This window comes from Psammomys obesus, unplaced genomic scaffold, assembly GCF_907164565.1.
Source record: "Psammomys obesus unplaced genomic scaffold, mPsaObe1.curated_primary_1811, whole genome shotgun sequence".
Classification (NCBI taxonomy): domain Eukaryota; kingdom Metazoa; phylum Chordata; class Mammalia; order Rodentia; family Muridae; genus Psammomys; species Psammomys obesus.
Genome location: NW_026596143.1, coordinates 7,939,379 through 7,953,644, shown reverse-complemented (window position 1 = coordinate 7,953,644; position 14,266 = coordinate 7,939,379). Strand labels below are relative to the sequence as shown.

At 38.5% G+C, this 14,266-nt stretch overlaps 1 protein-coding gene across 4 annotated transcripts in view; it reads right to left on the bottom strand.

Moving 5' to 3' along the window:
• The window catches only part of Unc5d (unc-5 netrin receptor D), a 543,514-nt gene that overhangs the window by 231,403 nt on the left and 297,845 nt on the right, over positions 1–14,266 (bottom strand). For all 4 annotated transcript variants that reach the window (XM_055593498.1, XM_055593499.1, XM_055593500.1 and 1 more), the window contains exon 2: positions 341–559. In XM_055593498.1, coding sequence (XP_055449473.1) covers positions 341–559 — 219 coding nt within the window. The remainder of the gene's footprint in view (positions 1–340; positions 560–14,266) is intronic.

Here is a 14,266-nt window from a genome sequence, read left to right as displayed (position 1 = left end):
TTGATGAAAGATTTAATATTTGTCCCCAAATTATTTAGAATTCATACAATGAAAACAGCAACTGTCTGGTTTATTTTCCAGTGGGAATATTAGCTTCATACAATGTGGGATGTTTGAAGTTATGCAGAGCATGAAAAATGGCTCTGAACTATACTGGGATAAACAACAAAGGGAGCTGTCAGGTCACTGAAAGAGGAGATTATTTGTTTTATATATCTAAAATGATGTAATGTTAACTTCATCCACATACAGGGATGGCAGGTGGCTTAGCCCCTCCTCCCCCAACACACACACTACTTAAGTAGGAACCTCAGCTTCTTCTGTTTGCTCTGCCTCTTACCTGAGCTCTCATCCAGACTTTCCTCTGAGACATGCTCATTCTGATGGACCCACTCGCCATTGCATTTGAAGAATATCTGCATGGCTGGCCTTGCTTTGCATCTGAGTGCAATAGGGTTGCTCTTGATGATGTAGGCATCTTCGGGCTCCTCTATGAAATGAGGCAGTGTTCCAGGGGCAGATGGAATGGAATCAGGAAGAACTTCACCATTGTCTGTTCCTGTAAAATGGAGGAGGACATCAGAACAGAGCCTACACCTGAGAAGTTAGAACCCAATGATGACTCCACACCAGCTTAAAAGATAATCTGAGCTGAAACACTGGTGATACTGCATGATTGTAAGATTGGATTAAGGGGTTGTATTCTAAAAGCTGGACTGGTAAAAATGGAAGATCCAGCAGGACACACCTTCACATTGCTGAACAAATGGGAGCCAGGAATGTGAGGACTTCTGAATTCAGTTAGAGTCTTAGTGTCTGAGGAGAGAACTAAGATAAGTAACTGTGGGGTCAAATCTCTAATTTAGTCTGTTAAGTGGTTTCCTGATATTTAATGAGATTGCATGCTGCCTCAAACCCTGGGAAAAAAAGAGGAAAATACATGTGGTTTTCAGCATATGTGAAGGATGATGGAGGCTACTAATTTCTCAAAGTTCTCAAGTGCCTGCTTTGTTTACCTGTGAAACTGCCAGTTTTTATAGTACTCTTTGGTACATCACCAACTTACTAGTTCTTTAAAAATTAAGTATAGGGAACTTCCTTCCACTCACTCTCTGTCCCCTATACTTGTTTATCATGGGACTGTGGATTGCACTCCTAAGGCTGAGCGATAGAACAATTTATCAAAACAACTCTGAACAGTTATAATACATCTACTCAGAGAACAAAGGGATATGGCTCTTCACTAACATTAGGGAGCACTCATGATGTTCTAGGAAAAGGAAAAGCCACGGCAGAGACTGCCTTTCAAGTCTCATTGTTACCTTCTGTGAGGACTTAAGTCCCAGGCAAGATTCACAAGGTGAAGCACAACGAAGCAGGGGATGGCAGGAAGAGATGGTCTCGCCTTGCAAAGGGCAGTCCAGAAGAACAAAGAGGGCAACAGTTTCAAGGGCAAGGGCAAGTTTTCCCTGGAACCAGCTGGAGGCTAAAGGGATCTTTAGAACTAAACTGAGGACTAGTAAGAACACTCTCTCTCCTCAGATCCAACCCCTAGGAGAGCACTTTATGATGGATGAGAGCTTACAGTCTAGCCTGCCCTTCCCCGTGTCATCAGTTTTGTACAGTTTTGAGCTGCATATCATTGTTCACATTTAGGTCAAAACTAAAATCAGTAAGCATTGTTAGAGGTAAGCATAACTAGTGCCTTGTTTTAAAAAATTAAGAACCCTAGGAATTCTCGTGTGTGTGTGTGTATGTGTGTGTGTGGTATTAAATTATATTTACAATGGCCTTCATAAAATAGATCATATATTAAATTACTTTATTACCGACTGCTCATGCCAATTTTCATTTTCAATAAATACCAAGTCCCTGCAGGCTTTTGTAAATCCATACTTTAGAGGAAATGACAAAGGTGTTAAAAGATTTTATATGGACATCAAATGCTCACACTCCCACAAGGGGCTTGGGCTCTGTTTAAAGTTATTCATCGCTCATGAAAAAGTAATTGATAAGAATACAGAGCATTTCTCCACCAAGGGTGAGAGCATGAATGAATGGGCACAGAGATACATTTTTACTAATGCATTTTTGCCTATTAACAATGTATGAATATTTGAAGGACCTAGGAGGGGTGTAGCTAAAGGTGTTATAAACTCTAAGGAAATATTGAGAACACATTTGTAAAATGTCAATAAAAAAGGCAGGAGATTATACAATAAATCAGGTTTTAAATATCCAACACACAAAACATAGTGAGATCTAAAAACTATTAGCTTTCTCTCCTTCCATTTTAATAGATGCCCTTAAGAGAGAAAAACCAGTTGAGCCTGCATCAGAGATAGGGAGCAGGGGAGTACATGAGGAAGCCTGAGGGTAAATGTTCTGGCTATGCACAGATCTTCTTTAAGAATCACCAGATTTTAATGTTTAGAGAAGAGAGAAAAGGAAGATAGAATGTAATATTTAATCTCAGTTATTATTAAAGCAATGTTCAATTCATGCCCTACATAGAAAAAGGAAAATAAAAAGCTAGGATCCTTAAATACACAAAATAAAACAAATGATTTGTGACAGCAGCAGTTAGAAGATGAGAAATGACAGGTATAGATTGGTACATTTTTAACATTTATCTGCATTCTTCAACAAATAAGTGAAGCAAATGACAGTGAAGTATGAGCTATTTCTCTCTTCTTGTTTTGTAGTGAAGAGCTAGGAATGTTGCATGACTTTGGCTGCCCTTTGAAGGACTCTTACCCCTCTCCATTTCTTCATTTCCTCACTTGACCAGGCTCTAGTCCCAGCACAAGAAGAAGTTGGCACATTAACATCTGCCAGCAGATGTGTTGGTGTCCTACCTGTCTATGTGCTTTCTCAGGCCCAGAGGGCAAGCAGGACTTCTTCCTCCCCAGCTGCACTGATCACCATCCTGATCATTCCTACTAGAAGTTTGGAATAAAATTGTCCAGGAAATTATCAGGTGAGTCTTTGAGGAAAAAAGAAAGGTAGGGGCTGGCAAGATAGCTCAGTTGCTAAAATAACTGCTGAGCAAGCATGAGGATCTTAGTTCAATACATAGTGCCAACCTAAAAGAATCACAGATCTGTAATTTGCTTGGCAGGCAGAGAAAGGCAGATCTCTGTCTAAGACGGTCGCACTAACCAGTGATCTCTAAAGTCTGCTAAGAAACTCTGTCTCAAGAAACAAGGTAGACAGCCCCATAGGAACAATACGTGGCTGACTAATGGCTTTTGCACATGTGCATATACAGAATGCGCTCCTACTTGCATATCGATCGGATTGCACATTCATGCACACAACCACACACAGAAGCACACACAAAAATAGGGAAGGAAAGAAAATGATGAGGAACAAGAAAGAAAGTGGGAATTATTTTAGGGTCATAGATGTTTAGTGATTTTGTTCTGGGGGAAGGTGGGATGGGTTATTTACTTTAGTAAATAGTTTGATAGAAACTAAATTAAAGCATTCATGCTTCAAAGCAGATCTACTTGCAATATAGGTACACTTTTTATGTCTGAGAAAAAAAAAAACCATTAAGATCTGAAATGACCAACACTGGTCACCAATATTCTATAACTTAATTATAGAACATTTATATAGAAAATGCTTGGCATGTATTTCTTATCTGAGGACATAAAGCCATGAAATGGTGGGCTTAGATTTGAACTCAGGAGTCCAGCTCCAACCATAACCCTATTTCAGTTCAGTCTCATTGTCATTTAATGGGTGCCAGCCTTAGGGGGGCTATATGCAAGTCACAGACTCTAAAGAAGAGGATATGAAAAAGCTCATCTCTGTGCCTCTCACTATTGCCATCGGCTATGACACCTATCCAGTTAGTTGACCTGGGAGTGAAATTCAGGACTGCTGTTATGGATACAGTTGAGAGAAGGTCATAAAAATAATTTAAAAGAACACCAAATAATCACCCAAATATATTCAACTTATGAGTCATCCTTACCAAACCTAGAGATAATGAAGTCAAGGGTTGGGATACAGTTAAGTAGTAAAGGACTCCCGAGCATGAGCAAGGCCCTGGGTTCTATCCCTATGATCACACACATTTACACACACACACACACACACACACACACACCACTCTGTGAGAATATGAGGAAAGGGACTCCAATGTATCATTTAGAAACAAATTTTCCTTTTAAGTAGGAATATTTAAACATCAAGTTCCAGTTAAAACATAAGGATTATTGTTAAAAGGTTGGTAAACCAGGTACAGTGACACACACCTTTAATCCCAGCACTCAAGGAGGCAGAGGCAGGCAGATGTTTGTGAGTTCAAGGCCAGCTTGGTCTACAAAGTGAGTCCAGGACAGCCAAGGCTACACAGAGGAACCCTGTCTCAAAAAAAAAAAAAAAAAGAAAACAAACAAACAATAAAATAAACTAATAAAATATAAAGTTGGTAAGCCTCAGAAAAGAGTGGGACAAAGGCATTGCCATTCTATTGGTTGTATCCAAATGAAACTGCTATTTGACCCTTTCGTGTGTTGCATCATTAATAACAGAATTGCAGCCTTTAGCTATAGTTACTTAGTAGTGCTTGTCTAGCATACCTGAAGCATAAAGCCCCTGATCCTGATACTATATAGACTGAGTATATTAGCACACAACGGTCATTTCAGCCCTAGGGAAGGAGAGTCTGGAAGATCTGAAATTTAAAGCCATCCTTAACAAAAGAAAGAGTTTGAGGCCAGTCTGAGCTCCAAGACAACCTGTCTTACAGTAAAAGTAATTGAATTGGACAGACATCAGGCCACAGATATCATAAGCCAGGACTGATGAAACTCTGGAACAACTCTTCATGTATTATAAGTCAAATAGAGCTTTGTGAAGATGGAGAAATTCTAAACTGTTATTATCACTTTTCCTTGAAAGGGTATTACATTTAAATATACTTCAAAATTTTCTCTTCTATCTGCAAAGCATGCTAGGTTTTTATAGCATACTAGTATCAGTTTCAAAGTACAACTGACAACCATACCAATAAAAGGACTTTAGGATAAAATCACCTGACCATATCTGGGTAATTGTGACTTCGCACAGTCAGTTGGCTGAGGTTGTTTTTCTTATCCTCAAAAGAGGATGACTTGAACATGTTCTTTGGTGGCAAAATGAAAAGGATATACATAAAACATTGCAAATGATTAAATATAACAAATATTACGTATCACTTCTACTACTTTTTAAAACATAAAGTGTTTATTTTTGCGTGTATAGCTGCTTTGCCTGCGTGTATATTTGTGCAGCAGGTGCATCTTTGGTACCTCAGGAGGCCAGAAGAAAGGACAGTATCCCCTGCAGTTACGGATGGTTGTGAGCCACCATGTGGGTGCAGGGACCCAAACCCAGGTCCTCTGTAAGAGCTGCCAGTGCTCTCAACAACTAAGCCATCTCTCCAGCCCCATTTCTACTGCTTTCCTCATAAACATCATCATAAAAGGGAAAAGGAATTAAAAAGCATAATCCCTTTGGCTTCCATTCCCAACTGTATCTTGATGTTTACGTTTTAATTTTGCAAGTAGTATTTCAGTTTTCATCACAGAGTCCACATAAGATCATTGCTTATGATCAAATTTTTTCTACTCTTTGCTACTTATATGTATATGCATCAGTAAAATTATTTTAAGTCGCTAACTCTGAAAACACACTGCAAAACATTTAATAAATACACAGTGTTACATCACACCAGGTTTTCAGGAGCCCTGAAAATTCCCAAAAAGCACAATGGGTTTCCTCTTGGTCAGATCCGAAAACTATTAGCTCCCCTAGAAAAACAAGAAATAAAAGGTATTAACCCCTTCTCTGACATATTCTAATGAATAAAATACCTTAAAATTCACTTTAAATTCTGTTCATGATCTGCATGCATATTGGACATTGGCAATATGCAAGTCAGAGCAAAAAGCCATACTAGAAAAACCAGGCTACATGATACAAAAGAAAACACAATAGGGCTGGTTTTTCTTTTGTTTATGTAAGTTTTCATTTGGCCAATCGGATAGGAAAAAAGTCGATTCATAATACAAAAAGACAGGGAGAATTTTACATATCAAATATTTAATGCAGTTTATGGAATGAATTCTCCTAGGCCCCAACCCAAGATTCACTTTCTAAATCATCAGTTTATTTTTATTTTATGTGTACGAATATTTTTCTCACATCTACATAAGTATACCATGTGTGATGTTTGTGGATGTCTGAAGAGGGCAACAGATCCCCTGGAACTGAAGTTTAATGTAGTTCTGAACTGCCACCAGTTCTTTGAAGAGTAGCAAGTACCCTTATCATTGAACCATCTCTCCAACCATAAGTTGTTTTTTCTTAACTTTCAGTGTTTAATTCACAAACAATGCCTCGTTTCTGATCTCTAATAAAAATGTAAATGAGGTGAATGAGTGTATCTGAGTGGCTTCTGCACTCTCTTCTGCTCTCTCTTATACTGTCAGCTGAACATACTGTTTTTTTGAACAGATACCCAACTCTGCAGAGTGCAAGAAGGTTACCAAGGTTTATGATATGTTCAAAGAAAATATAAAAGGCCATATATCAGCTCTTAAAATAATTATATTCAAATTTTAATAGTTTACAAAGGTAGATTCACAATTCCAAAATTTGCAAAAAAATCCCTTAATTTATTTAATAATACATTTCTATAAAAGGCATCTAATTTTTGAGACTCATAACCAAACGTTGGGAAGAGTACAGCAAATCACAGGAAAGAAGGGGGAGATAATAAGACCTGGAGAGGTAGGACAGGAGCTCCACAAGGAGAGTAACAGAACCAGAAAATCTATACACAGGGGCCTTTTCTGATACTGATACTCTAACCAAAAACCATTCACGGATATTACCTAGGACCCCTGCTCAGATGTAACCTATGGCAGCTTAGTATCCAAGTGGATTACCTAGTAAAAGGAACAGGGACTCTCTCTGATGTGAACTCGGTGGCTGGCTCTTTGATCACCTCCCTCTGAGGGGGGAGCAGCTTTGCCAGGCCACAGAGGAAGACAATGCAACCAGTCCTGATGAGACCTTATAAGTTAGGGTCAGAGGGAAGGGAAGGAGGACCTCTCCTATCAGTGCACTGGGAGAGAGGCATGGGTGAAGAAGAGGGAGGGAGGGTGGGAAGAGGAGGGAATGGGGGAAGGGGCTACAGCAGAGATACAAAGTGAATAAACTGTAATTAATATATAAAAATAAAAATTTAATTAAAAAGTCATCTATTCTCATTGCTATCAAGATCAAACAGTAGTCTAGGTTCTGAGGATGCTAAGGAAGACATAATATCTTTCTACAATGACCACATAGAGATGGGTAGGGTACTGAGACAAAAGGTTTCGCAGAACACCAGGAATGATAACAGTATTTAGAGTTATACAGTCCATGAATGAGGATGAAGTAATGAAGATAAAAAAAAAAAAACCCGATGAAATGGTTTGTAAGAATCATCACTTTTGATAACAGAAGAATGCTTTGAGAATATATTAAGTGGTTGCTCTTCTATTTAACAACAAATACCTTTTGTGAATTGCTATGTACAGCTGAACAGGATTCAACTTCATCTAAAAACCTAGTGGGACTTGGGGGAGGTTTTGCTTTCAAAGCGTTACTGTGTTGCATTTATAACTACCAGTTTTTAACAGAGGGGCCATTCAGGCTTATGTAAAAATTGTTGTTTTAATGCAACACTGAATGACAGAAAACCAAACAATCAAACAGCATTCTTATATTTTCTTTGTTCTTGGAAAATTACCTTTCAAGGAGAGCTTTGTTTTGTGCACCAATACAGCAGGGACTTTCAATCTTACAATGACAAAGAGAAACAAAAGGAAGAAAGCTGAAGTGTAAGGAACAAACACTAAATTCTCATTGAAATAAATGAGCTTCTATCAGAGATCAAGCGACATCTTACAAACTCAGACTGTGACCGTTGAGCCTGAGAGTTAGAAAATAAAATCCAAGAAATGCCTGCAACACGTTTCAACATGTGCCATGTAGACATTGGTAAAGGTAGTGGGTGTCCTTAGATAAAATCAGGAAGGCCCCTTTATTTTAGAAGCCACCTCATCCCCAGGATTGAGATTTCTTATCAAAGACTTCTAAGATGCAGAACCATTGCAAATAGCTCTACAAACAACTCAACATACAAATTTCTACATTTCATTGAACCAATCTTGTGATGGTATGATGCAAAGTACAATTATAGCAGATTTTTAGAAAATTTCCCCAGAAAATAATAATCTAAAACATTCCAGTAAATCAAGCTCAACTAAAACTATATTTAATTATATTATTTGTACTGAAAACTATGATCTACTATAAGACATTGAATTACAAAATAGTTTTCAATAATTATGTAGCTATTCTAGAAAATGGTTATCAGTGTCCATTTTGCTCCTCCCTTTATTCATCACTAACTCTATTGATCTCTCTCCAAAGCAGCTTTCAGACTTAGCATCAGCTCTTCATCCACTCCCATTCTCTGCTCTTCCTGCTCACTACCATCATTGTCTTAAGTTTTCTAGTTGTAATAATTATCTCTCATCATCTTTTCTGTTGGCCTTCTGTTAATCCTCCCATAAATTGCAAAGCAGCATGAATTGCACAAAAGTGTAATTCAAACACATTCCTCTTTCTTTAACAGCTACCATCTTTTTTTATAATTTTTATTTTTTTATATTAATCACAGATTATTTATATTGGAAATATAATATTTTATGTGTATGAATATTTTTCTAGCATCTACATAAGTATACCATGTGTGATGTTTGTGGATGTCTGAAGAGGGCAACAGATCCCCTGGAACTGGAGTTTAATGTAGTTCTGAACTGCCACCAGTTCTTTGAAGAGGCCATAGCCTCCTCCCTCATTCCCTCCAAATCCCACCCTTCCTCCCTCATCTCCTCCCTGCCCCTTTCCAAGTCTACTGATTGGTTAACATTCTTCTTTTCAAAACAACCTAACTGATCAAGATTTGCCAAATTGGCTTTTTACTGATATTTCCTGCATCTGGCCCAAATGTTCTCAATTTCACGATAAATCAATCTACACTAAAGGAAAACTATAGAAACTGTCTCAATTCTTCCAGGAATTTAAGCACACTTAATCTCTACTCTGTACATATATTTTTCCTTCTGCCCAGAATATTAATTTACCTCATTGTGTTTAATTTCCATTCACGTATTTCATGTTCAGCTTGACTGATACATCCTTATGTGAAGTTCTACCTGAACTTCAAAAATTCTGCACTGGCTACATCACACTTAACTTTCTTTCTACTACTCTTTAATTATTCATGCATATTACTACACCTTCCTCCAGTCTAGATAATAGGTTCCATGAAAGCAAAGGATGTGAGAATCATGTTCATTATTTTATCCCCTGTGGCCAAACAACTCTGAGACCCAACATAAGTTTGTTGAATAAACTTTAGAAATTACAAACAATCAAATAAATGGAATTGTGAGGAAACCTTGAGACTATCATCATTGCAAAATAAGGTAGTAAGAACAAAGTACACACTGCTCACTTTATTTCCAAGAAGACCATAACATCTCATAGGTCACAGCCTATTAGTAACTCCAAATTTTTCATTCTCACTAGCTTTAAGCATGATCTCTTTTGAAATGTATACTAATTAACATGTAAATGCAATAATAATCATTTAATAAACATTTTGATTAAGTTCTACATTAAGGAGTAAAACACCAACTATTTTATTATTATTATTATTTATATTTTATTTTTATTAATTACAGTTTATTCCCTTTGTATCCCACCTGTAGCTCTCTCCCTCTTCCCGTCCCAATCTTATCCTCCCTCCCTCTTCTCCATCCATGATTCTCCCTCAAGTCCACAGATAGGGGAGGTCCTACTTCCCTTCCTTCTGATCTTAGTCTATCAGGTCTCATCAGGAGTGGCTGCATTGTCTTCCTCTGTAGCCTGGTAAGGCTGCACTTCGCCCCCTCTGAAGGGGGAGGTGATCAAAGGGCAGGCCAATCAGTTTATGTCAGAGACAGTCCATGTTCTCATTACTAGGGAACCCACTTGGACACTGAGCTGCCATGGGTTACATCTGTGCAGGGGTTCTAGCTTATATCCATGAATGGTCTATCATTGGAGTATCAGTCTCAGAAAACACCCCTGTGCCCAGATTTTTTGGTTCTATTGCTCTCCTTGTGGAGCTCCTGTCCCCTCCAGGTCTTTCTGTCTCCCCCTTCTTTTATAAGTTTCCCTGCACTCTGTCCAAAGTTTGGCTATGAATCTCAGCACCTGCTTTGATACTCTGCAGGGTAAAGTCTTTCAAAGGCCCTTTCTGGTAGGTTACTGTCCTGTTCCCCGTTTTCCTTCTTTTATGATGTCCATCCTCTTTGCCTTTCTGAATAAGGATTGAGGACTTACCCAGGACTCTTACCCAGAGTCCTCATTCTTGGTTAGTTTCTTTAGGAAAACATCAACACTTACAGTTTATTTTCTTTTAGATGTTGAAACATTTTATCTTATTAAATATTCTCTTTTATATCTCTAAATATACTGTATCTGTATAACCTAAAAGCAAGTGAAACGGTGACCTGGTACTTGACAGCAGTACCATCTTGCATATTATCTCCTCCTATCCATTAATCCATTCATTGCCACATTTAAAAATAAAAAAAGAGGAAAGCCATGTAATCATATTATCACGATCAAGTGTTCAGGTGCTCTGTAACAGAACTTTGAACAGATTTCTAGCTCTAGACAAAAAGATTGTTCTATACAAAGATCACCATAAATCTTTTAAAAAATAAATCAATGTTTTATACAGACATTTTTTTGTGAAGAAAAATGCAGGGGGAGGGGATGAGCAGTATCTGTGCCTGCCTAGCATTTCTTAATGAGACATCCTTCTTGGCACAGCAAAGTCACTTCTGAGAAGTAACTTAGGATGTCTCTCTGACAATGGAGGTCTGATGCTCAGAAGAAATCCTTTAATTTTTGTTGTTGTTGCTGCTGTTTTTCCAAAAGCTCAAGACACAGTTGAGCCTTATGGGATGTGGTATTCAGTACAAACTGACAATAATGCATGGCACTAGTATCCCACAATAGAAGCAGTATCCTGACTTGACAACAGAAGTACGCCTACTGGTACTGGAAGAAAAAAAAAAAAAAACTGTTCCTTCTGACATCTTTTATCAAGATGCAACTAGCTTACAGAAGGAATGTGGACTTTGGAGTTAAGTGTTATCTTCAAACCCAGACACTCTTACTAGCTGTGTGATCTTGTGTATTGCCAAAAATTAACCTGTAAGCTCCACCTGCCCAGGAACGAGGCAACGTCAAAGCCCAGAATGGTGCTTTGAATATGCTTGGCCCAAGGGAAGTGGTACTATTAGGAGGTGTGGCCTTGTAGGAGGAAGTGCATCAGCGTGGAGGCATGGCTTTGAGGTCACATATATCTGCATGAGTCATTCAGTCTCCCCCTTGTTGCCTTCAGATCCAGGTGTAGAACCCTTGACTTCTCCAGCACCATGTCTTCCTGCATGATGCTATGCTTCCCACCATGATGATCATAGACTGAACCTCTGAAACTGTAAGCCAGCCCCAATTAAATGTTTGCCTTTATAAGAGTTGCCTTAGTCATGGTGCCTCTTCACATCAGTAAAACCATAAGATACCCAGTCTATTTAGCAGCCTTCCAGCATGTGTAAAAATGTTTCTAATTCCTTAAGAGGTAATAGCTAAAATGATAAGCAATGACCAATTCTGAGGCCCTCATTGCTCTTAAAAATTTCAGGCTACTTGCATCTGATATAATGTGTACATTAAAGAACTTTATGTACATCATTTGAAGCCCTGAACTTGTTGTACCTTGAGAACATGGCACTGACTAACGGAGCATTAAAAAAGTTCTGAGAAAAACAATAACAACAAGAAAGCTTCCTACATCCTCCAATAGCTTAGTATTGGCTAATCAGTTTAATTGCACTGTGGTGAGAGCTGATATGTACAGTGTCAGCAAGAAGAATGAAGGTAAAAGAGCACTCTAATAGAGTAAAATTAATTGCATTATGTGATTGAATTATTTAGCTATCTCAGCACCCTTCCTCCATGTACAAATGAATATGAATCAGACAATCATGTGCATATTGCTAGACCATTACAGTGTGCCATTTATCACCAATAGGTTGATAGCCTGCAGGTTATCGCTAACTCATAGTGAGCACTTGATTTTGTTGGCATTCAGGGTCGGGGTCACGAGAACAGTAATGACCTGTGTTACTACTGAGCACTTTTTGAAATTAAAATAGACAGCCAACACTAGTTGGTACTTTGAGGGAAGATATTAAACCATCAATCAAATGGTTCAATGTGCCCCAGGAGGAATGAAACATTCACTAACATCTCGAGGTGGCTTTGAGAACAAATGTGTTCTTCAGTACCCAGATTTCCTCGTTAGGGTAAGGATGGACTTGTTAGGTATGTAGGAAGGAAGACAAAACAATGGACATTTATGTGATTGCACTATTTTATCTCTTTGATTTGCTTTCATTGTGATCCGATGTTCTCTTGGTCAGATGAAGTTTTCGTGGTCCCAGTATTAAATTAGAGAAACATTAACCATGCAAAAGTCTCAAGGCATAGATGTTTTTCAGGTATTGTCACCTGAAAATGAGACAGGATACTTTCCAAACATGTTCTACACGAATATTTACACTTAGTTACTTAAAGTTTATTTTCAAATAATTGAGAACTAGCTACCAAAGGCGAGCAGACTTAACATCAGTACCACAAATTAGAAATTAGTGCCTTCATATGTAGACTGTAACACAGCAGGAGACACTCAGAGCCACTGTTTAGACATCACTCAAAGTTAATAGTGTGCAATGGTCCAACAGCGTACAGAAATGTTGGGGTCCAGGTCATCTGCAATTCCTTTCTTAAGCTAAACCCTAACTCAGATATGGGCCTGAGACTGCAGAGAACTTTAAAGGCTTATCAAAGCCTAGGAGGAATTTCCTCCAGGGAAAAACAGGAAGATCTCATAAGTGAGTAAAGATACTGTTTCCAGAGAAGTGCTACAGGAGGAATAGGGATGAGAGAGTCAAAAACACTGTTTGATCAAGCTCTGCTTATAATGCTAAATCTAGTAACCAGATAAATGATATGTAAATAGAAGTGGGAAAATAAAAATTGGTTCATATTTGAAATGGACATAGACTCTTGTGTCTTTGACTACCATTTCTCTCTTCTCTAAATCTCTGCGATGCTCGCAGCTGTGCAGGCTACACAACAGCCTCAGAGAGAGGTTTAAAAAAATAGATCACTGTGGGGAAAACAACTCTAGCGATCTGCTATCTAACCCCTTCACACCTGCAATACAATTTCTGGGATGGAAAACAAGAGGATAAGTTTACAGAGTCTTAGTTAAAAAAAGATTGCATAATGTGAACTGAACTTTATATGTTGAAATTCCAGTGTCCAAAATGCCAATGGTCACAGGTGTGACCTCTGGAAGATAACTAGGTCAGGAGGGTGACTATGGGGAGAACATCCTTACAGGAAGATGCAAAAGATCTTCCTACCTGTCTGTGCTTTCCACTTGAAGATGGCAATTTGCAAGGCAGCAGGCAGGGCCTGTCAGCGAACCTTTTCGAATATCGCAGCTTCCAGAAGGAAGAAGATAAATGTCTGCTGTTCAGGCTCAAGCTGACTAAGGAGATTGCATCCATGTTTTGGGAAAGCACTTCTAGAGAACAGTAATTTTCATCACATAGAAAGAATCCAATGAAGAGTAATCCTACTTGTTTATCAGCCATATAAGCCACCACCAACAAGGGGTGGCTCTGGTGGCACTTGTGGTAAGAAATATGAGGAACAGTTTGGAAAGTGGTGGGGCACAGTGAGTGTACTGAAGGGACCAAGAATCAGCCCACAGTTTTGACTATACAATATATCAGAGTATAACTTACAAGTAGTTTTCTATTTTTCTCCTTTTATTTTTACTTTATGTATGTGGATGGATTTTCTACATGTATGTCTGCAAACCTCATGTGTGTCATGGAGGCAGGAAGAATGTATCAGACCCTTTAGAGTTGGAGTTAGAGAAAACCATGAGCCACAGTATGGACACTAGGAAACAAACCTGGGTTATGTAGAAAGGCAGCAAATATATTAACCACTGAACTATCTTTCCAGCCTCCTTCCTTCCTTCCTTCCTTCCTTCCTTCCTTCCTTCCTTCCTTCC